The sequence below is a fragment of the Capricornis sumatraensis genome, chromosome 14 (genome assembly GCF_032405125.1).
Source record: "Capricornis sumatraensis isolate serow.1 chromosome 14, serow.2, whole genome shotgun sequence".
NCBI lineage: Eukaryota > Metazoa > Chordata > Mammalia > Artiodactyla > Bovidae > Capricornis > Capricornis sumatraensis.
The window spans coordinates 27,171,858-27,196,447 of NC_091082.1; the positions used below are offsets into that span (position 1 = coordinate 27,171,858).

The following is a 24,590-nucleotide window of genomic DNA, read 5'->3' on the forward strand; positions in this document are numbered from 1 at the left end:
AAAGCCCCCAAAATTTAAATAATAATAATAATAATAATGTAAATGAAAGTGAAAGCAAAAGCCGCTCAGTCATGTCTGACTCTTTGCGACCTTGTGGACTATCCAGTCGATGGACTTCTCCAGGCAAGAATACTGGAGTGGGTAGCCATTCCCGTCTCCAGGGGATCTTCCCAATCCAGGGATCGAACCCAGGTCTCCCACACTGTAGGCGGATTCTTTACCAGTGAGTCACCAGGGAAAATGTAAATAAAGCCTTAAAAAAAATTTAAGTAATTTTAGATGTTTCTATATGATGCCAGGACATATAGCTCATTCAATAAAAACACTTAGCATTTATTGAGAAAGTTCATCATCTGAATATCTAGCATTGTGCAGATAATCAACTCAAGTTTCCTTTGTCTGGAATATAAAATATATTCTTGCTATTCTTAGCTTTTATTTAGTTGCTAAAAGGGAATTTAATTCAAGTTGAGAAATGAAATAAAAGTCTCAATTATTAAGTGTCTGAATGTGGCATTTATCTAAATGGTCACTCCAATATAGAAACACAAATATGCCACATAATCTTTAATAGACCAGATAGTTATATCTCTATTAGATAACAATATAAATGCAACAGTGGTATTGGAGATTATCTTTTTCAAAGTCCTAACCGAGAAGCAACGAGGAATCACCTGATGCAGAATAAAAAGTAAGTTGTCTTGTACTGAAAATGTAACACATTTCTCTTACCTGGTTGACATTGATTACACCTTCTTCCTTGACGATTAGGCAAACATGGGCACTGGCCACTGAGTGGGTCACAAATGTTCCCAGGTAATGTCCCCAGGGGGTCACACTCACACATCTGGCAGCCTTGAAAACTGCCAACGGTCAGATTGTACCTGTGAGGCTCACACTGATTACAGTGAAGACCTGTTACTCCTAATTTGCAGGGACACTGTCCTGTCGATTTGTCACAGAGCAGAGAGCCATTTATGGTCCCAGTCCTATCGCAGTTACAAGGCAGACAGAGGAAAGAATGGTTTTGCAGCTGGTAGAAGTATCCCTCCACACACTCACTGCAGCGTCTTCCCCCAACATTGGGCTTGCAGACGCACTGTCCTGTCCAAGCATCACAGACCGTCCCAGACTGGGACCCTGCCACATCACAGTCACAGGCCTTACAACCGGTGGCATCCAGTCCGTAAAAGTGTTCTCTGCAGGTGTCACACTGAAGTCCTTTGGCTTCCTTTTTGCACTCACACTGCCCAGAAAGAGGATTGCAGAGTCTGTTCACTGAGCCGTGGAGGTTACACTGGCAGGGCTCACATCCATCGTCATTAAAACTTTGGAGAAATTTAAACCCAAAATTGCAGTGATCACATCTGAGACCTAAAGAGAAAAATATGTTTAAAAAGGTAGAGATGTGAAAATAACTCTATTTAAGTTTTCAAGATAGTCGAAGTGCAAACAATGCTGTTACAGACATTTAATACAGACACAATAAAACTTTGAGTGTTTTTTTCACAAGTAATACCAAAGAGGGCTGATAGTATAGTCAAAATATGATGGCAATATTTAAGTGGTACCCACATACCACATTAATTTTTGCAATGTGCTCTATAAGATTTTATTTATTACTTAATGCAAAGAAAAATTCTTAAAGCAAATGTTGCTTCTGTTACACATAATGGAAATCTTTTCCTATAACAAACATCAGAACTATTATTTTGAAATTATTTAACTATATTAAAACCATCATTTTTATTTTATCTTAACAAAGTATGTTCATTTAAAAGTCGAGAGTGAAATACGTTTTCAAAGCCATACAGAAGAATTATGCATTACTGCATAAGTTATTTTGTTAGAAATCAGAATCCATTCAAAATGATTAATAAATGTTAACCTGATAACTATTTTGTTGAAACAGCACGCATCTTACTTCTGAATATCACACATTTAAATAATTAATATAAATAAAAGTTATCCATAGCAATTTTATTTCAATGCTTTTATACACTCCTATATTTTATCATTTTCAATTAGTATAAATTATGCTCTCCTTGGCTCATAAAGCAATCACATTACTTGTCATATTGTGTGATTCAGAACTTACCTCTTTAAACACTAAGTAAATTCTGCTGTTTGTATTACCTGTACTTAAGGAGTACATACATACATACATTTCACAAACTGAGAAAAATGTTTTATCACCTATACTTCAATCTGACAACTTTGTTGAGTTTCAAAAAAGAGTACTACAATGCAAAGGAATAAAAAAATACTCTTAAGTAGTAAATGTTGAGATGCAAAATGCTTTCTTTAGCTAGTTTTCACATATGCATGAATTTAAATAACTGACTATGTGAGGCTGAATCAATTGAAACATTTCAAGCTATAACAACATTAAACAATTAGTGTTAAAATAACAGTCAAAAACAGTCAGGAGCCCATATGCAGAAAAGCATTTCCTAAACCAGACGGAAATGCATAATATATAAGCATATATATGGATAAAAATTCAAGAACTCCAATGGAAGGCAAATTCTTTAACAGTGATGAATGACTCACCTAAGGCATATCATTTAATTTCAATAAGGAAAATAAAAAAGGACCACTATTGCTGCAAATTTTAAAAATAACTGTATTGTTAACAAGAATTATGACTCATTTTGAACTATTAAAATTGGTCTACATGGATTCATATCATATCAGTTTCAAAAATATGCACAGTGCTTATTTGAATATGCCATACATATTCCTGACAGGTAATCTATTCCTAACGATACTCAGGAAGGCCTACAGGGCATCACATTCAGTGTTAACAAGTACAGGCGAGTTAGCACACTTGGCATTTAATTCACATTCTTCTCCCTTTTTATTCTAGATGAATGACCTACTTTAATAAAATTATTGGTGCTAATGTATTTTACTGGTGATAGAATCATTAGTAAGATTTAACAGTTTTGTGAAATCTAACAGTTTGCTTTCTGAAGCACAGACAACATACACTTGTATTTTCTATTGTTTTCTTAATCATAAGAACAAAGTAAAATTGAATAGTTACTTGTAGTCCCATTAGGAAAAAAAACAGATTGACATATCCAGTTTACATTTTTATTAAAAAAATAATGCATATGCAGAAGTAACTCTAGAGTTAATAATATCAAACTGATGATTTTATCTTTAAAAATATGTATTTATATTTTCCTGCAGAAAACTACCAAGATTATCCAATAATACAAGTAAATGACAGCAAGTTTGTAATAAATTCCAAGTAATGTGTGATGCTTTTCTTCCCTAAGCTCTGGAAAATATCACAGGAAAGATTTTACTGATACAGAGATGTAACCATTTGATTGTCCCTAAAGATCTCTCTTTAAATTTTGTTTTCACATCTTGAATTTAAAGTATATCTTATATCAAAGAACACAGGATTCTATATAGATTGAACATGAAAAACTTCATTCACTATCTCAGATAGCACTTATACAAAAGCATGCTTCTATTTATGTTACTCTTTTTTTTCCTGAAAAGTTAGTTTTTGTATGCTTGAAATGCATAAGGGCAAGTTATGATAAAGATTCTGATTTAATCTTTTTTTAAACCAGAAAAATCTTGTATAATATAAAGCAGGCCCATATTCTTTTGTATTAAATTAAAATGCTTGTCTAGCTGTATTGTACAAAATGACAAATGTATACTCATATATAAAAAAGGTAAAGAATTTGCTTTAGTGTTATATCAGAAATGAAAATGTTGTTCCAAATGATATGTTCACATATTTGTATATATGCATGTTTGCAGGCGTATGTGTGTTTGTGTGTCTGCCAGGCATGTTTTTATTATTATAAGGTTCAGGTCAGTGTAAGAAAAACCATGGACGACTTGGTGTCTTGAATGACAATAGAAAGGTAAAGGTCTTTTTTAGACTTCCTATACAAACCAAGACATGCTCAGTTACAATATAAGACTTACTTTATCAGGAAACTTTCCTCTCATAATATTCTCATATATCAAAATTTCAAAGTGCATTATGTACATAGTGCATTTCGGGCACTTGATAAATTTTGTCCTTATGTGGCTGTGGTTCCCCTCAAAAATGTTGGATGTAATAAATTGCTATAATCAAATCTAATTTCTGAAAAATACCTGTGGGAGTAACAAACAAAAAAGCACGTCTTGTATAAAAAAAATGATAAATAACACCAAAGGTAGCTGTTTATTATAATCAGCTTGGTGCTGAATTACAAAATTAAAATTATGTGGCCCTTTATAACTAACCCTAGCAATATACATGATCTGTGGAATTATGTTGACTTATTTTGCATTTCATAGGAACAGTTCAAAGAAATATAATAGAAAAAAATGGAAAGATTTATCACAAAGGACCCTGTAGCACAGAACATTTTGAAAAAATCCATTTATTTTAGTCTATTAAGAAAACTAGCATGGAAATGATTTGCTTAGAACTCATTAAGTGTAAAACATTTTGAAAAGTGCTAATTCTCTAAAAGAAACATCTATGAAGTAAGCAAATTATATTTTTCTATGACTTATTAGTATGGGACCATGTGAACTATTGCATCTACGGAATAAAGAAACTTCTAAAGGATTGATTAAACTAAGCTTCAAGCTGTAGTTTGAGAGAATTATTAATTTAGTCATTTTCAGACAGTTAATTTCATCCAAATTGTTTTTTTTTTTTCCCAGCCTGCCTTGAGCAAGGAAATTTGCTTTACTCTTCAGCAAAGAAATCAAATAGAGGATTTTATTCCAGATGGTAATAGAGATGTGACTGCAAACTTCTGCATTACATACCAATAACATTTCCTTTGCACTTGCACTGGCCTGAATTTGGGTGACAGGTAATATCTCCATCCACTGTCCCAGAGGTATTACAGTTGCACGGACTGCAGCCATCAGGATCCCACTCCTGGAGGTTGTAGAATCCGTTCTGGCACTGATTGCACTGTCTGCCAGACACATGTCTCTTACAATTACACTGGCCTCCGATCTAGAGAAGATACAACATTTTGTAGAATGATGAACGTATCTATTTTTAGATAATTTGCTCATTAGGTACAAGACAGGGAGGGCGGGGAGGAAAAAACTTTAAATGTGAAACAGACAAGAGGGTAATAAGGTATTTCTCTTCCCAACACAGAAACATGGGAGAGCTTCAGCAGGGTGAATATATAGAACTTAATGAAAATAAACCCACGGAAGTCAGTAGTATATGACTAAAAGGGAAGTGGAATTAAGCCTTCAGCAACATATGAAGAAATCAAAATATAGTCATGGAGAGACTGAAAATAGAAATGGGCCAGTAGTTAAGTTAGTCTTTTACCCATACCTTTTTCATTCCTCTCATTTACTCCTTGATCCAGACTTGTTCTGTGCATGCTGATGCTTCAACTAAGAATGTTTCTATAATATCATCCCACCAAAGTTTTAACAATGTTTAAAATAAAGTTCATAACAGCATCCATTTACGCCTATTGATAATGATCCTAACAATGTTTTTATGGCACAATTCCATTCAGGAATATTTCAGCATGTTTATGATTCATTTATATTATGATTTAACCATATTGAGTGAATTTAACTGATTTACATTCCAATCCCAAAGAAAGGCAATGCCAAAGAATGCTCAAACTACCGCACAATTGCACTCATCTCACATGCTGGTAAAGTACTGCTCAAAACTCTCCAAGCCAGGCTTCAGCAATACGTGAACCATGAACTTCCAGATGTTCAAGCTGGTTTTAGGAAAGGCAGAGGAACCAGAGATCAAATTACCAACATCCGCTAGATCATCAAAAAAGCAAGAGAGTTCCAGAAAAACATCTGCTTTACTGACTATGCCAAAGCCTTTGACTGTGTGGATCACAATAAACTATGGAAAATTCTAAAAGAGATGGGAATACCAGACCACCTGACCTGCCTCTTGAGAAACCTATATGCAGGTCAGGAAGCAAGAGTTAGAACTAGACATGGAACAACAGACTGGTTCCAAATAGGAAAAGGAGTATGTCAAGGCTGTATACTATCACCCTGCTTATTTAACTTATATGCAGAGTGAGTGAGTGAAGTCGCTCAGTCGTGTCCGACTCTTTGCAACCCCATGGACTGTAGCCTACCAGGCTCCTCCATCCGTGGGATTCTCCAGGCAACAATACTGGAGTGGGTTGCCATTTCCTTCTCCAGGGGATCTTCCCTATCCAGGGATCGAACCCAGGTCTCCTGCATTGCAGGCAGACTGCAATGCAGCAGAGGCTTTAACCTCTCAGCCACCAGGGAAGCCCTATATGCAGAGTACCTCATGAGAAACGCTGGGCTGGAAGAAGCAGAAGCTGGAATCAAGATTGCCGGGAGAAATATCAATAACCTCATGGCAACCCACTCCAGTGTTCTTGCCTGGAGAACCCCAGGGATGGGGGAGCCTGGTGGGCTGCCGTCTCTGGTGTCACACAGAGTTGGACACGACTGAAGTGACTTAGCAGTAGCAGCAGCAGATATGCAGATGACACCACCCTTATGGCAGAAAGTGAAGAGGAACTGAAAAGCTTCTTGATGAAAGTGAAAGAGAAGAGTGAAAAAGTTGGCTTAAAGCTCCAGATTCAGAAAACAAAGATCATGGCATCTGGTCCCATTACTTCATGGCAAATAGATGGGGAAACAGTGGAAACAGTGTTTGACTTTATTTTGGGGGGGCTCCAAAATCACTGCAGATGGTGACTACAGCCATGAAATTAAAAGACGCTTACTGCTTGGAAGGAAAGTTATGATCAACCTAGATAGCATATTCAAAAGCAGAGACATTACTTTGACAACAAAGGTCCGTCTAGTCAAGGCTATGGTTTTTCCTGTGGTCATGTATGGATGTGAGAGTTGGACTGTGAATAAGGCAGAGCGCCGAAGAATTGATGCTTTTGAACTGTGGTGTTGGAGAAGACTCTTGAGAGTCCCTTGGACTAAGAGGAGATCCAACCAGTCCATTCTGAAGGAGATCAGCCCTGGGATTTCTTTGGAAGGAATGATGCAAAAGCTGAAGCTCCAGTACTTTGGCCACCTCATGCGAAGAGTTGACTCATTGGAAAAGACTCTGATGCTGGGAGGGATTGGAGGCAGGAGGAGAAGGTGACAACAGAGGATGAGATGGCTGGATGGCATCACCGACTCGATGCGCATGAGTTTGGGTTAGCTCCGGGAGTTGGTGATGGACAGGGAGGCCTGGCATGCTGCAATTCATCGGGTCGCAAAGAGCTGGACACGACTGAGCGACTGAACTGAACTGAACTGAAAAATATTAAAACATTAATTATTTTAGTGCACTGACAACTAAAACATTATCTGATAAAAGGAATACTTTTCTCTTTGAGCTATTGTTTGAGAATGAAAATACATAGACTATAAAATAAAATACTCATCTTCTATCTTCACTGGTAATGCTATGTTGGTTAAAGAAAGAGCTAAAACCTTTCACAAGGGAATATACACATACAAAATGTGAAATAAGTATGAAGATTTCAATAACAACTTAGGACTTTCATGAGAGATGTGAATACAGACATCAAGTCTCTTATGAAACCACTGGCATGTCTCCTGGTGACTCCCTTCAACTCAGACTGAATCAGCTTGCCACCTTTGCACACAAGGAGGTAAACTACCTGTGGAAAGACACGGTTTGACTTATTTTTAAAATCTTGGGATATCCAAAAATATCACATGAGATTAGGATTCAGTAACAAAGATACAGAGAAGGGGTTTTATACCAAATAATTTTAAAGGATCTATCACTGCCTTATTTTTCATCTAGGAAATAGAACTCACTGGAATCATTACTTAAGGATAAGATAATTGACACAAACTGTATAACACGCTGAAAGAAAAAGGTTTATACATGTACTATTTAAAGCTATAGAAAATAATGGAAAACAGTATCAAAGACATGTATAGGTCAAAAAGATATGCAAGGAAAGTAACTTGCCCCCTTGTGTCTGACTGTCTATCCCAACCCCACTTTTACCCAGCCCCATGAAATCCAGATTATTACTCAAAACAGGGCTTTGATTTGATCTACAAAATTATTGTTGTTGTTTAGTTGCTCAGTCATGTCTGAGTTATTGCAACCACATGGACTGCAGCACACCAGGCTACCCTGTCCTTCACTATCTCCCAGAGCTATTTCAAACCCATGTCTATCAAGTCAGTGATACTATCTAACTATCTCATCCTCTGTTGTGCCCCTCTTCTCCTGCCTTTTATCTTTCCCAGCATCAGGGTCTTTTCCAAACAGTGAGCTCTTCACATCAGGTGGCCAAAGTATGGGAGCTTTAGCTGCAGCATCAGTCCTTCCAATGAATATTCAGGGTTGATTTCCTTTAGGATTGACTAGTTTGATCTCCTTGCAGTCCAAGGAACACTCAAGAGTCTTATTCAACACCACAGTTCAAAAGCATCATTCTTCAGCACTCAGCTTTCTTTATGGTCTAACTCTCACATCCATACATGGCTACTGGGAAAACCATAGCTTTGACTATATGGATCTTTGTCAGCAAAGTAAGGTCTCTGCTTTTAAATACAGTGTCTAGGTCTGTCACAGATTTTCTTCTAAGGAAAATTTTCTTCTTAGCGTCTTTTAATCTCATGGCTGCAGTCACCATATGCAGTGATTTTGCAGCCCAAGAAAATAAAAGTGTTTCCATTGGTTCCCGATCTATTTGCCATGAAGTGATGGGACCAGATGCCATGACCTTCATTTATTGAAAGTTGATGTTTAAGCCAGATTTTTCTTTCTCCTCTTTCACCTTCATCAAGAGGCTCTTTAGTTCCTCTTCACTTTCTGCCATAAGGGTGGTGTCATCTGCATATCTGAGGTTGTTGATATCTCTTCCAGCAATCTTAATTCCAACTTGTGCTTTATCCAGCCTGGCATTTCCCATGATGTACTCTGTATATAAATTAAATAAGCAGGGTAACGATACACAGCTTTGACGTACTCCTTTCCCAAATTGGAACCAGTCCATTTTCCATGTCCAGTTCTAACTGTTGCTTCTTGACCTGAATACAGGTTTCTCAGGAGGCAGGTAAGGTGGTCTGGGATTCCCATCTCTTGAAAAATTTTCCACAGTTTGTTGTGGTCCACACAGTCAGAGGCTTTAGTGTAGTCCATGAAGCAGAAGTAGATGTTTCTCTGGAATTATCTTGCCTTTTCTATGACCCAATGTTTGTTGGTAATTTGATCTCTGGTTCCTCTACCTTTTCTAAATCTAGCTTGAAAATCTGGAAGTTCTCACTTCACTGAAGTGAGTGCTGGAGACTAGCTTGAAGGATTTTGAGCATGACATTTTTAGCATGTGAAATGAGAGCAATTGTGCAGTGGCTTGAACATTCTTTGGCGTTGCCCTTCTTTGGGATTAGAATGAAAACTGACCTTTTCCAGTCCTGTGGCCACTGCCAAGTTTTTCAAACTTGGTGGCATATAGAGTGCAGCACTTTCACAGCATCATCTTTTAGGATTTGAATTACCGCAGCTGGAACTCCATCATCTCCACTAGCTTTGTTCATACTGATGCTTCCTAAGGCCCACTTGATTTCCTGCTCCAGGATGTCTGGCTCTAGGGGAGTGAGCACACCATCATGGTTATCTGGGTCATGAAGATCTTTTTTGTATACTTCTGTGTACTCTTGCCACCTCTTCTAAATATCTTCTGCTTCTCTTAGGTCCATACTGTTTCTGTTCTTTACTGTGCCCATCTTTGCATGAAATGCTCCTTTGGTATCTAATTTTCTTGAAGAGACCTCTATCTTTCCCATTCTATTGTTTTCCTTTATCTCTTTGCATTGATCACTGAGGAAGGCCTTCTTATCTCTCCTTGCCAATCTTTGGAACTCTGCATTCAGATGGATACACCTTTCTTTTTCTCCTTTTACTTTCACTTCTCTTTTTTCCTCAGCTATGTGTAAGGCCTCCTCAGACAACTATTTTGCCTTTTTGCATTTCTTTTTCTTGGGGATGGTTTTGATCACTGCCCTCCTGTACAATGTCACAAACCTCTGTCCATAGTTCTTCAGGCACTCTATCAGATCTAATCCCTTAAATCTATTTGTCATTTTCACTGTATAGAAATCAAATAAATGATTTGATTTAGGTTATATCTGAATGGCCTAGTGATTTTCCCTACTTTTTTCAATATATCTGACTTTTGCAATAAGGAGTTCATGATCTGAGCGACCGTCAGCTTCCAGTCTTGTTTTTCCAAACTATATAGAGCTTCTGAATGACCTAAATCAAATCCCTTATGATTATACAGTGAAAGTGAGAAATAGATTTAAGGGACTAGATCTGATAGATAGAGTGCCTGATGAACTATGGAATGAGGTTCATGACTCTGTACAGGAGACAGGGATCAAGACCATTCCCATGGAAAAGAAATGCAAAAAAGAAAATGGCTGCCTGGGGAGGCCTTACAAATAGCTGTGAAAAGAAGAGAGGCAAAAAGCAAAGGAGAAAAGGAAAGCATCTGAATGCAGAGTTCCAAAAAATAGCAAGAAGAGATAAGAAAGCCTTCTTCAGTGATCAACGTAAAGAAATAGAGGAAAACAACAGAATGGGAAAGACTAGAGATCTCTTCAAGAAAATTAGAGATACCAAGGGAACATTTCATGCAAAAATGGGCTCGATAAAGGAAAGAAATGGTATGGACCTAACAGAAGCAGAAGATATTAAGAGGTAGCAAGAATATATGGAAGAACTGTAGGAAAAAGATCTTCACAACCCAGATAATCATGATGATGTGATCACTAATCTAGAGCCAGACATCTTGGAATGTGAAGTCAAATAGCTCTTAGAAAGCATCACTATGAACAAAGCTAGTGGAGATGATGGAATTCCAGTTAAGCTGTTTCAAATCCTGAAAGATGATGCTGTGAAAGTGCTGCACTCAATATGCCAGCAAGTTTGGAAAACTCAGCAGTGGCCACAGGATTGGAAAAGGTCAGTTTTCATTCCAATCCCAAAGAAAGGCAATGCCAAAGAATGCTCAAACTACTGCACAATTGTACTCATCTCACATGCTGGTAAAGTAATTCTCAAAATTCTCCAAGCCAGACTTCAGCAATACGTGAACTGTGAACTCCCTGATGTTCAAGCTGGTTTTAGAAAAGGCAGAGGAACCAGAGATCAAATTGCCAACATCCACTGGATCATCAAAAAAGCAAGAGAGTTCCAGAAAAACATCTATTTCTGGTTTATTGACTATGCCAAAGCCTTTGACTGTGTGGATCACAATAAACTATGGAAAATTCTGAAAGAGATGGGAATACCAGAACACCTAACCTGCCTCTTGAGAATCTGTATGCAGGCCAGGAAGCAACAGTTAGAACAGGACATGGAACAACAGACTGGTTCCAAATAGGAAAAGGAGTACGTCAAGGCTGTTTATTGTCACCCTGCTTATTTAACTTATATGCAGAGTACATCATGAGAAATGCTGGACTGGAAGAAACACAAGCTGGAATCAAGATTGCCGGGAGAAATATCAATAACCTCAGATATGCAGATGACATCAGCCTTATGGCAGAAAGTGAAGAGGAGCTAAAAAGCCTCTTGATGAAAGTGAAACAGGAGAGAGAAAAAGTTGGCTTCAAGCTCCACATTCAGAAAATGAAGATCATGGCATCTGGTCCCATCACTTCAAGGGAAATAGATGGGGAAACAGTGGAAACAGTGTCAGACTTTATTTTTTTGGGCTCCAAAATCACTGCAGATGGTGACTGCAGCCATGAAATTAAAAGACGCTTACTCCTTGGAAGAAAAGTTATGACCAACCTAGATAGCATATTCAAAAGCAGAGACATTACTTTGCCGACTAAGGTCCGCCTAGTCAAGGCTACGGTTTTTCCAGTGGTCATGTATGGATGTGAGAGTTGGACTGTGAAGGCTGAGTGCCAAAGAATTGATGCGTTTGAACTGTGGTGTTGGAGAAGACTCTTGAGAGTCCCTTGGACTAAGAGGAGATCCAACCAGTCCATTCTGAAGGAGATCAGCCCTGGGATTTCTTTGGAAGGAATGATGCTAAAACTGAAGCTCCAGTACTTTGGCCACCTCACGAGAAGAGCTGACTCTTTGGAAAGACTCTGATGCTGGGAGGGATTGGGGGCAGGAGGAGAAGGGGACGACCCAAGATGAGATGGCTGGATGGCATCACGGACTCAATGGACGTGAGTCTGAGTAAACTCCAGGAGATGGTGATGGACAGGGAGGCATGCTGCGATTCATGGGGTCGCAAAGAGTTGGACACGACTGAGCGACTGAACTGAACTGAACTGATAGAGCTTCTCCATTTTCAGCTGCAAATAATATAATCAATGTGATTTCAGTATTGATCATTTGGTGATGTCTGTGTGTACAGTTATATCTTGTGTTGTTGGAAGAGGCCACAAAAATAAGCAGCCTTACTGCCAGGTATGAGTTACTTATAAGGCCTTCCAGGTGGTATAGTGGTAAAGAATCTGCTTTCCGATGCTCAAGGCACAGGTTTGATCCCTGGGTTGGGAAGATCCCCTAGAGAACTAAGTGGCAACCCAGTGCAGGATTCTTGCCTAGGAAATCTTATGGGCAGAGGAGCCTGGCATGCTACAGTCCATGAGGTCCCAAAAGGGTTGGACATGACCTAGTAACTAAATAGCATCGTGCTCATGTTCAGTCATGTCCAACTCTTTGTATTCCTATGGACTGTAGCCCACCAGACTTCTCTGTCCATAGGGTTTTCCAGGCAAGAATACTGAGTGAGCTGCCATTTCCTCCTCCAGGAGATCGTCCTGACCCTGGAATCAAACCTGTGTCTCCTGGTCTCCTGTGTCTCCTTCACTACAGATGGATTCTTTACTGCTGAATCATTGGGAAGCTCCAGCAACTAAACAACAGATTAATTACACATAGCCATGAAAATCTAACAGATCTTTGATTATATCCTTAAACACTTCAAGTTCATTACCATTTAATAAGTTCCTTATTTCCTGGTTCTGGTTTCATATATATTAATCTTGTCCTCCAGATTGCAAGCATCTTCAGAATTTGGACATACCTTGTATTTCTGTTAAAGAATAACCTTGTATATTCCCCACGGGTAAAGAGTACTCTTTACAAAAATCTAGAGCAAGAATGAATGAAAAAGTTAAAGATAAATAAAAGTGTATTCTGTGCTAAAATGTTATCTTCTTTGTATCTTGCTATATTCTTATTTAAATGTAAGACATGTATCATCTGGAGCTTCCTTACCTCTTAAAATTTAGGTAAGACTGCCTGGAACCCTCATTCTATTTCTGTTGAAGGACAAATATGCTTCTTATGTTTTAAAAATTCTATGTATACTGACATTCTTATGGTCACCCTGCCCCTAAATTTCTGCTTCTTCCATTTGGGAATCTTCTTGCCACCTAAGAGGTCTGCCCTATATCTTTCTAGACATGAAACTTGACTAATGTATCAATTTCAGAATAGGAACTCTTATTCTAAAAAAGTAATATATCTTAGTAAAGATGTGGAGTGAAAGAAGAGAGAGAGAACTCTCCTTTTCAATTCGTAGTATCTATTTAGTTTTCCTACTACTAGACATCTTCAAAAGGCTCTGTAATTCAGTCAGTTACCATTTCTGTGTCTTGTCTCTCCCTACTCCTCACCCTTCCCTATTGCACATCTACTTTTCCTCTTTACACCTAACTCTCAGTCATCTTTTACATACATCATCTAAAAAAAATGTTCAATATCGCCTTGATTAGTGAAACACTTCAGTCTTACGAAGGTATTTTTTCAGTACACATCAGATATCTCCATATGAGAGAGCTGGCTGCAAATAAGATAACACAACTTTACTCTCATTTCATTAACACATGTAATCTATAACTTCTCTATATAATCTGTACCTTAAAATGTGGTTTAAAAGTCATAAAAGGCTTTATATATTATAAAATGAGTTCATTGTAATCAGTTTCTCAAAATTTACCTGAAAATACAAGTTTACTTCTGTACTAGTCACTGTAGATTCCCTTCATTTTATGTGAGAGAATATAAATCTACCCACACTCTAGTACCAATTCCTGGCCACCAAGAGCAAGAGAAAACTATGACCCTGTCCCTTTAAAACTACACTTTCAAAACGTCAGATACAACGTTTTTCTGCTTCCATGCACTTTGATAGAATATTTTTAAAATTTACCCTAAGTTGACTTATTAATTGGCCAGTATTAAGTCAGCAAACAGGATGCAAGCAGAAGCTTGAAATGCTTGGAGATTTTAAATTGATTCTCTTGAGATGGGCTTGGAACCCTGAGACCACTATGTAAACATGCTCAAGCTATCCTGTTGCAGGATTTGAGAACCTGTGGAGGAGAACATCCTCTCCTATCACCCCCAGTTAACATTCCACTTGACAACCACTAGCCATGTGAGCGAGACCTTCCTGGATCATCTAACTACCAGCTGACAAGCTAGCTGAACACATCAATAAAAGATCTCAGGCAAGATCAGTCAAGCCAGTACAGACCACCGCTGAGCCAAACCACAGAATTCTATACTAAGTGATTTTTACTGTTTTAAGCCAACATTTTAGAAGCAAAATTTGCAAACAATACCATTGATCAGAACTTAAGTTACATATCTATACCTAATTGCCAAGGAGGCTGAAAAATGTAGTTTATTGTCTATGATCACATGGTCAAATAATATTTAAATTTCCATTAATAATGTGGAACAAAAATAATGAGGTACAACTACTATCTCTAATAACAAATATATGATCATACTTTAAGCAATAGGGGCTTTCCAGCTCTTTAAGTCTGAAAACACAATCTTGGTTGCATAAGTTTTGGTCTTGCATGCTTTCAGCCACATGAACAATGAGGGAAAAGGAGGCCCCCATGAGCTATAGGTAGAAACTCGGAAATAATTTTGATTAGCTTGGCTTGGGTTATATCTTTTCTTTTTTTAGTTTCTTAAGGTGGAGCTTTTTCTTTTATAATATAGAAAATTTAGAGCTTTTAGTATCTTGCTCTGTGTGTCTGTGTGTGCATGTGTTAGTCACTCAGTTTTGTCCAACTCTTTGCAACCCCATGGACTGTGGCCTGTCAGGCTCCTCTGTTCATGAAATTTTCCAGGCAAGAATACTGGAATGAGGTTGCCATGCCTTTCTCCAGCAGATCTTCCCAAATCAGGGATGGAACCTGGGTCTCCTGCATTGCAGACAGATTCTTTACCATCTGAGCCTCAAGGGTGGACCAATATTTTATGAATTACTACTATATCAGTATCCTACAGTTTTGATAAGTTGTGTTTTCAATTTCAGTCAATTCAAAATACTTATAATTTCCCTTCTATTTCCTATTTGACCCTTAGTTTATTTAGTTGTCAAATAATCAAGGCTATTTCAAAGATTTCCTTATTATTGATTTCCAATTTTATTTAATGATTTCAGCCAGATAACATACTTTAAATGACTTGCATTCTTTTAAATGTATTGAGACTTGATTTACGGACCAGAATTTGACCCATTTTGAGAGATGCTTTGTGAAGATTAGAAAAATATGTATATTCTTCTGTTGTTGACTTGAGTGTTCTATAAATGTCAAGTACTTCATCAAGTTGGTAGATCATGCTTAGCTTTTCTGTCAATTCATTCTATTAATTACTAAGAAAAGGGTATTGAAATTTTTACCTTTAATCATGGAGTTTTATATTTCTCCTCTCATTTCTGTCAAGTTTTTACTTGTACAGTTGCACAAACTCAGTTGTGTGGTGCATAAATATGCCATGGTTGAGAATTCTAAGACCTCTACATAGCAAGTATTTAGAATTCCAAACCCCTTTTTATTTTTAATTTTTGCTTTATTTTGCTTTACAATACTGTATTGGTTTTGCCATACATTGACATGAATCAGCCACGGGTGTACATGAGTTCCCAATCCTGAATCCCCCCTCCCACCTCACACCCCATATCATCTCTCTGGATCATCCCCATGCACCAGCCCCAAGCATCCTGTATCCTGTATTGAACATAGACTGGTGATTCGTTTTTTACATGATAGTATACATGTTTCAATGCCATTCTCCCAAATCATCCCACCCTCTCCCTCTCCTACCGAGTCCAAAAGTCTGTTCTAAACATCTGTGTCTCTTTTGCTGTCTCACATACAGAGTTATCATTACCATCTTTCTAAATTCCATATATATGTGTTAGTATACTGTATTGGTGTTTTTCTTTCTGGCTTACTTCACTCTGTATGATAGGCTCCAGTTTCATCCACCTCATTAGAACTGATTCAAATGTATCCTTTTTAATGGCTGAGTAATACTCCATTGTGTATATGTACCACAGCTTTCTTATCCATTCATCTGCTGATGGACATCTAAGTCGTTTCCATGTCCTGGCTATTATAAACAGTGCTGTGATGAACATTGGGGTACATGCGTCTCTTTCAATTCTGGTTTCCTCAGTGTGTATGCCCAGCAGTGGGATTGCTGGGTCATATGGCAGCTCTATTTGCAATTTTTTAAGGAATCTCCACACTGTTCTCCATAGTGCCTGTACTAGTTTGCATTCCCACCAACAGTGTAAGAGGGTTCCCTTTTCTCCACACCCTCTCCAACATTTATTGCTTGTAGACTTTTGGATCACTACCATTCTGACTGGTGTGAAATGGTACCTCATTGTGGTTTTGATTTGCATTTCTCTGATAATGAGTGATGTTGAGCATCTTCTCAAGTGTTTGTTAGCCATCTGTATGTCTTCTTTGGAGAAATGTCTATTTAATTCTTTGGCCCATTTTTTGATTGGGTCATTTATTTTTCTGGAATTGAGCTGCATAAGTTGCTTGTATATTTTTGAGATTAGTTGTTTGTCAGTTGCTTCATTTGCTATTATTTTCTCCCATTCAGAAGGCTGTCTTTTCACCTTGCTTATAGTTTCCTTTGTTGTGCAAAGCTCTTAATTTTAATTAGATCCCATTTGTTCATTTTTGCTTTTATTTCCAGTATTCTGGGAGGTGGATCATAGAGGATCCTGCTGTAATTTGTGTCGGAGAGGGTTTTGCCGATGTTCTCCTCTAGGAGTTTTATAGTTTCTGGTCTTACATTTAGATCTTTAATCCATTTTGAGTTTATTTTTGTGTATAGTGTTAGAAAGTGATCTAGTTTCATTCTTTTACAAGTGCTTGGCCAGTTTTTCCAGCACCACTTGTTAAAGAGATTGTCTTTAATCCATTGTATATTCTTGCCTCCTTTGTCAAAGATAAGGTGTCCATAGGTGTGTGGATTTATCTCTGGGCTTTCTATTTTGTTCCATTGATCTATATTTCTGTCTTTGTGCCAGTACCATACTGTCTTCATGACTGTGGCTTTGTAGTAGAGCCTGAAGTCAAGCAGGTTGATTCCTCTAGTTCCATTCTTCTTTCTCAAGATTGCTTTGGCTATTCAAGGTTTTTTGTATTTCCATACAAATTGTGAAATTATTTGTTCTAGCTCTGTGAAAAATACCACTGGTAGCTTGATAGGGATTGCATAGAATCTGTAGATTGCTTTGGGTAGTATACTCATTTTCACTATATTGATTCTTCCGATCCATGAACATGGTATATTTCTCCATCTATTAGTGTCCTCTTTGATTTCTTTCACCAGTGTTTTATAATTTTCTATATATAGGTCTTTAGTTTGTTTAGGTAGATATATTCCTAAGTACTTTATTCTTTTCGTTGCAATGGTGAATGGAATTGTTTCCTTAATTTCTTTTTCTACTTGCTCATTATTAGTGTATAGGAATGCAAGGGATTTCTGTGTGTTGATTTTATATCCTGCAACTTTACTATATTCATTGATTAGCTCTAGTAATTTTCTGGTGGAGTCTTTAGGGTTATCTATGTAGAGGATCATGTCATCTACAAACAGTGAGAGTTTTACTTCTTCTTTTCCAATTTGGATTCCTTTTATTTCTTTTTCTGCTCTGATTTTTGCTGTGGCCAAAACTTCTAGAACTGTGATGAATAGTAGCGGTGAAAGTGGGCACCCTTGCTTGTTCCTGACTTTAGGGGAAATGCTTTCAATTTTTCACCATTGAGGATCCTTTTTTAAACCTACACAGTCAGGCACACTCATATTCCATCATGACATCAGTCTTATTGCCAAAAAAAAAACCTAAATTAACCAGCTCAATTATATCAGACCATCAACAGTTGGGGAATGGATGAGATACAAGGCAGAAACTGAAGAATTAAGTGAAAGTGCATATACTAAGATTAACTTCAAGTGTATGTATGCCTTCACCCCCTGCCACAGTTCTCTTCCTCCTAAACTGATTCTAGAAAGCCATGAGCCAGACTTGTTTTCTATAAAAAGGAAACTGGAAGAGAAAAGCTATAGATATAAGAATCTCTAGACTGATTCCTGGGACTCTGACCCCTCACTTGCAGCTTGTACACACAAGAGTAAAGTAAGTTTAGAAGTCTTTCATGAGCTTATTGTAGAATTAAGAAGCCTTTTACCAGTTTATTATACAGAGCAGGCAGCAAAATTTCCAACGTGAAAAACCAGGACCAAGAAAGAAAAAGAAGAATAAATAATAATTTATAAGAGAATAAAGGAATGCAGAGAACAGAAATATAAGAAACCAACCAATAATGAATGAAATACCACTGTAGCTATTCTGTCCAGAAAGTTATGATAAATGCTGTATTCATTCAAAAATCTAGAATAAATCTAGGAAACAACTTGTGAAGGAAATAACTATTGAATATTGAAAAACAGGCAAAATAAACACCTCAAGCAAAAGACTGTAACAAAAAGTTGAGGTAGAATAATAACAGAGAGAGAAAAACATGAAGTGAAAATATAGAATTTCCAGAAGGAGGAAAAACTTAGGGAGAAAATTATCAAAGCATTAATAAAAAATTAACATTTTCTTTACCTGAAGCCATAGTTTAAAAGGCTTACCATGTACTTGAAAAATTAATGGGTGGGGGGGGGGGAGAAATGACATCAAGGTAAAATCTCATGAATCAAAGACTAGGAATAAAAAAAAAAAATTTCTGAGACCAACAAGCCATATACAACAGAAACACAGAATATCACTTTCTGCAATATTATTGTAAGCCAGAAAACTACATCATACCTTCCAAGTAATTAATAAAAATTTCAAATTATTAAAACAATATGCTCTGAATTATGAATAAAATTATTTCAAATAATTGGAAGCAATACCTTCTAAATTTCCCACTTCATTTGGGAAATGCATGACTCTTCATTTCACAGGAGAAGAAACTAAATCTTAAATCAAGTTATTTATTGAGGAACAGAGAGCTAGCTATACATATCCATGCTCATAACCATGGTGCTAAGTTCACTCAGCTTGTGATAAACTACAAATCTAATAGCAGCAGTGGGAAGAGTGCTAGAACCAAAGAAGGTCAAGGTAATGGCCATTACCTGAGTTGGCCCCACAGTGGAAGAATAGGCAAGCAATCCATTTACTAATTCATGAATTTCTCTGAATAGTACTGATGTTTTGTAACAGCTGCTATATACTACCCAGTACCAAACTCAGGACTTCTCTATTCTGCATCATACTGCAAAAGTCTGCTATCCCAGGTTCTACAGTAGTGGTGGATACACACAGTCAATGTGTGACAATTGAAACAATGAATTGGGCAGGAAGATTAGTGACAATAAGAAACAGTAAGACTCTGCAACTATTATCTTAGTCCCAGCTTCTTAGTCATCCCCTACATCCAGTTCAGTCCAGTTCAGTTGCTCAGTCATGTCCGACTCTTTGCGACCCCATGAATCGCAGCTCGCCAGGCCTCCCTGTCCATCACCAACTCCCGGAGTTCACTCAGACTCATGTCCATCGAGTCCATGATGCCATCCAGCCTTCTCATCCTGGGCCGTCCCCTTCTCCTCCTGCCCCCAATCCCTCCCAGCATCAGAGTATTTTCCAATGAGTCAGCTCTTCACATGAGGTGGCCAAAGTACTGGAGCTTCAGCTTTAGCATCATTCCTTCCAAAGAAATCCCAGGGCTGATCTCCTTCAGAATGGACTAGTTGGATCTCCTTGCAGTCCAAGGGACTCTCAAGAGTCTTCTCCAACACCACAGTTCAAAAGCATCAATTCTTCGGCACTCAGCCTTCTTCACAGTCCAACTCTCACATCCATACATGACCACTGGAAAAACCATAGCCTTGACTAGACGGACCTTCGTCGGCAAAGTAATGTCTCTGCTTTTGAATATACTATCTAGGTTGGTCATAACTTTCCTTCCAAGGAGTAAGCGTCTTTTAATTTCATGGCTGTAGTCACCATCTGCAGTGATTTTGGAGTCCCAAAAAATAAAGTTTCTCACTGTTTCCATTGTTTCCCCATCTATTTCCCATGAAGTGATGGGACCAGATGCCATGATCTTCGTTTTCTGAATGTGGAGCTTGAAGCCAACTTTTTCACTCTCCTCTTCACTTTCATCAAGAGGCTTTTTAGTTCCTCTTCAATTTCTGCCATAAGGGTGGTGTAGTCTGTATATCTGAGGTTATTGATATTTCTCCTGGCAATCTTGATTCTAGTTTGTATTTCTTCCAGTCCAGCATTTCTCATGATGTACTTTGCATATAAGTTAAATAAGCAGGGTGACAATATATAGCCTTGATGTACTCCTTTTCCTATTTGGAACCAGTCTGTTGTTCCATGTTCAGTTCTAACTCTTGCTTCCTGGCCTGCATACAGATTTCTCAAGAGGCAGGTTAGGTGTTCTGGTATTCCCATCTCTTTCAGAATTTTCCATAGTTTATTGTGATCCACACAGTCAAAGGCTTTGGCATAGTCAATAAACCAGAAATAGATGTTTCTCTGGAACTCTCTTGCTTTTTCGATGATCCAGTGGATGTTGGCAATTTGATCTCTGGTTCCTCTGCCTTTTCTAAAACCAGCTTGTACAGCAGGGAGTTCACGGTTCACGTATTGCTGAAGCCTGGCTTGGAGAATTTTGAGCATTACTTTACTAGCGTGTGAGATGAGTGCAATTGTGCGGTAGTTTGAGCATTCTTTGGCATTGCCTTTCTTTGGAATTGGAATGAAAACTGACCTTTTCCAATCCTGTGGCCACTGCTGAGTTTTCCAAATTTGCTCTCATATTGAGTGCAGCACATTCACAGCATCATCTTTCAGGATTTGAAACAGCTCAACTGGAATTCCATCACCTCCACTAGCTTTGTTCGTAGTGATGCTTTCTAAGGCCCACTTGACTTCACATTCCTCTACATTAAGAGATGGAATTCTATCAGTGTGATTTGAGGTGCAAATAATGCATACATGATTTCTTTTGTGTGTGTGAAAATAGCACTTAGAAAAAATATAAAGTATGAGTTAAAAATTAATAATTTAGGTGAGCACAGTCAATATTTATCAGAGGTTCTCTATGTAATTAGACATTATATTTTAATAAACTCAAAGCAATACTTTTAAAACAGAAGAAATATCTGTCTTCTTAAGCACTTATTTGGCTTGTAGTAGAGAAAAGTCTAGTAAATTCTAGAAAATCTAGAAAATTCTATAGATTACATCTTTTTACAGAACTCACTAAAAGCCAAGGAGGTAATGTGGATGTTGCCAAACAAAGTAAGTATTTGAAAAGCACATTCAAAAGTTTAGGAACAGAAAGTCTGCACTGGAAATTAAATTAGATTTTCAGGGTTTTGTCTGAAAAGAAAAGAAATTAAAATGAGGGCAAAAAAAAAACCTTTTTAATTAATGAGCACAATTTTTAGGAATATTCATGTCTTTTATAGCAATGACTACAGATTTTTTTAATAGAAATTCTTTAACTCCTGTTTTTCCTCATTCAAGAACTCATTCATTCATGCTGTTATCAACAAATGTTTGATCCCATACAACCATACAGTATGTACCTTGTGAGTTTCATGAGGTCATATCATACAAGCAGTACCTCTCAGTTTCTACCACTCCTTCCCTCAGAATTGCCAACATTACTCAGAAATTGTATGCAAAGTGATATACCAATTGACCATGAAGTACTATCAATTCTCAGCAATGCTTATAATACACTGCCTTTCACTGATGAGATAAATTGCCAACAAAGGTCTGTTTAGTCAAAGCTATGGTTTTTCCAGTAGTCATGTATGGATGTGAGAGTGGGATCAAAAAGAAGGCTGAGCAACCAAGGAAATGATGCTTTCATACTATGGTGATGGAGAAGACTCTTGAGAGTCCCTTGGACAGCAAGGAGATCTAATCAGTTCATCCTAAAGGAAATTAACGCTGAATATTCATTGAAAGGACTGGTGCTGAAGCTGAATTTTCAATACTCTGGCCATCTGATGCGAAGAGCCAACTCATGGGAAAAGATCCTAATGCTGGGAAAGACTGAAGGGAGAAGGGGACAACAGAGGATGAGACAGTTGGGTGGCATCACTGACTCAATAGACAGGAGTTTGGGCAAACTCTGGGAGATGGTGAAGGATAGGGAAGCCTGTGTGCTGCAGTCTAGGGGGCCACAAGAGTCAGACAAGACTTAAGGACTGAGCAACAACAATCTCTCCATTTGGTACACCACTGTGTCACTTCCTTGCTTAAGCTCCCTATTGCCTACTAACAAAATCCAAACTCCACTATGTGACCTCAATATGCCTCTTTAGTGTCATGTAACATTATTACTGCAGCCATGAAATTAAAAGACACTTACTCCTTGGAAGAAAAGTTATGACCAACCTAGATAGCATGTTCAAAAGCAGAGACATTACTTTGACAACAAAGGTCTGTCTAGTCAAGGCTATGGTTTTTCCAATAGTCATGTATGGATGTGAGAGTTGGACTGAGAAGAAGGCTGAGCACCAAAGAATTGATGCTTTAGAACTGTGGTGTTGGAGAAGACTCTTGAGAGTCCCTTGGACTGCAAGGAGATCCAACCAGTCCATTCTGAAGGAGATCAGCCCTGGGATTTCTTTGGAAGGAATGATGCTAAAGCTGAAACTCCAGTACTTTGGCCACCTCATGTGAAGAGTTGACTCATTGGAAAAGACTTTGATGCTGGGAGGGATTGGGGGCAGGAGGAGAAGAGGACAACAGAGGATGAGAAGGCTGGATGGCATCACTGACTCAATGGACATGAATCTGAGTGAACTCCAGGAGTTGGTGATGGACAGGGAGGCCTGGTGTGCTGCAATTCATGGGGTCACAAAGAGTCAGACACGACTGAGCAACTGAACTGAACTGAACTGAACATTATTACCCTACCTTAGTTATGGCCTCAGAGTTTCCACTAGAAGGGCTGGATGGCAGCAATCTGGATGGAACTGTTGCTCGGGGACTGCTTTGTAGCTACATTTGCATTGAAAACACAATTCTCCTTTAAGTTATTAACCATTTTTAATGGCTTTGTGGAGGACAGTGGTTAGAAGAGAAAATGATCATATGGAGGTGAGGGAACTGACGTCTGTCAAGCAATGTCTTCTGTCTCCACTGCCCATACAGTATTACATTTCCTGTAAATAACAATAGCGTTGCCTCTTTTATGACATTCATGATTTTTTTTCATCTTGCACTACTTTCAACCTCTATTACAATTTTGAACAGAAATAATAAGAACATGCGTGGATCCTTGTTTTGTTCCGGATATTAAAGGGGAAATGTTTATTGTTAAGTATGATGTTAAGTTTCTTTGCAGATGCCTTTTCCAGATTAAGTTTTCTTCTATTTCTAGTATGTAGAGCATATTTATCATAAACAGGTTTTACATTTTTTCAGATGTTTTTCAATATTTATCAAGATTATTATATGAGATTCATGTTGTTTATTGCATTAATTGATTCTTAAATGTTAAACTCATCTTGCATTCTTGAAACAAATGCAGATCAGTCAAGATGCATCCTATTTATTATACATTTCAGAACTGAACTTGTTAAAATATTGTTAAGATATTTTAGATCTATGTTCATATGGAATATCTGACCTGTTTGAATGGACTTGTTTTTAAATGTTTTGTCATGTTATGGGATTAAGATTAAGTAGTCCTCACAAAATGGTTTGGAAAGTATACATTTTTCCTCAGTTTCTTAAAAGAACTTATGTAGGACTTATATGATTTATTCCTTTACATTATCAGAGAACTCACCAATGAAGCCATCTGGGCCTGAAATTTTCCTTGATGAAAGAAAACTAAAGTTTGATTCAAATTCAATGTCTTTAATTTATAGAAATATATTGAGGCTTTCTCTGTTTTCTTAGGTATGTATTAATATTCTATTTCTTGTGTTAGTTTATGATAATTTATTTACTTCATTTAGGATGTCAAATTTATGAGGAGGGAGTTTTTCATAATATTCATTAGGATCTTTCCCTTGTGGCTCAGCCAGTAAGGAGTCTGCCTACAATGCAGGAGACCCAGGTTCAATCCCTGGGTTGGGAAGATCCGCTGGAGAAGGAAATGGCAACCCGCTCCAGTATTCTTGCCTGGAAAATCCCATGGACAGAGGAGCCTGACAGGCTACAGCTCATGGTGTCGCAAAGAGTTGGATATGACTGAGCGACTTCACTTCAGTTCTTCTTCATTAG

At 37.8% G+C, this 24,590-nt stretch overlaps 1 protein-coding gene across 1 annotated transcript in view; it reads right to left on the reverse strand.

The window, feature by feature from the left end:
• USH2A (usherin) overlaps window positions 1-24,590 on the reverse strand; it is a 930,103-nt gene that overhangs the window by 737,514 nt on the left and 167,999 nt on the right. Inside the window, exons 11-12 of the mRNA XM_068986285.1 lie at window positions 4,804-4,999; window positions 733-1,374 (exon numbers count right to left, since the gene is read on the reverse strand). Coding sequence (XP_068842386.1) covers window positions 733-1,374; window positions 4,804-4,999 — 838 coding nt within the window. The remainder of the gene's footprint in view (window positions 1-732; window positions 1,375-4,803; window positions 5,000-24,590) is intronic.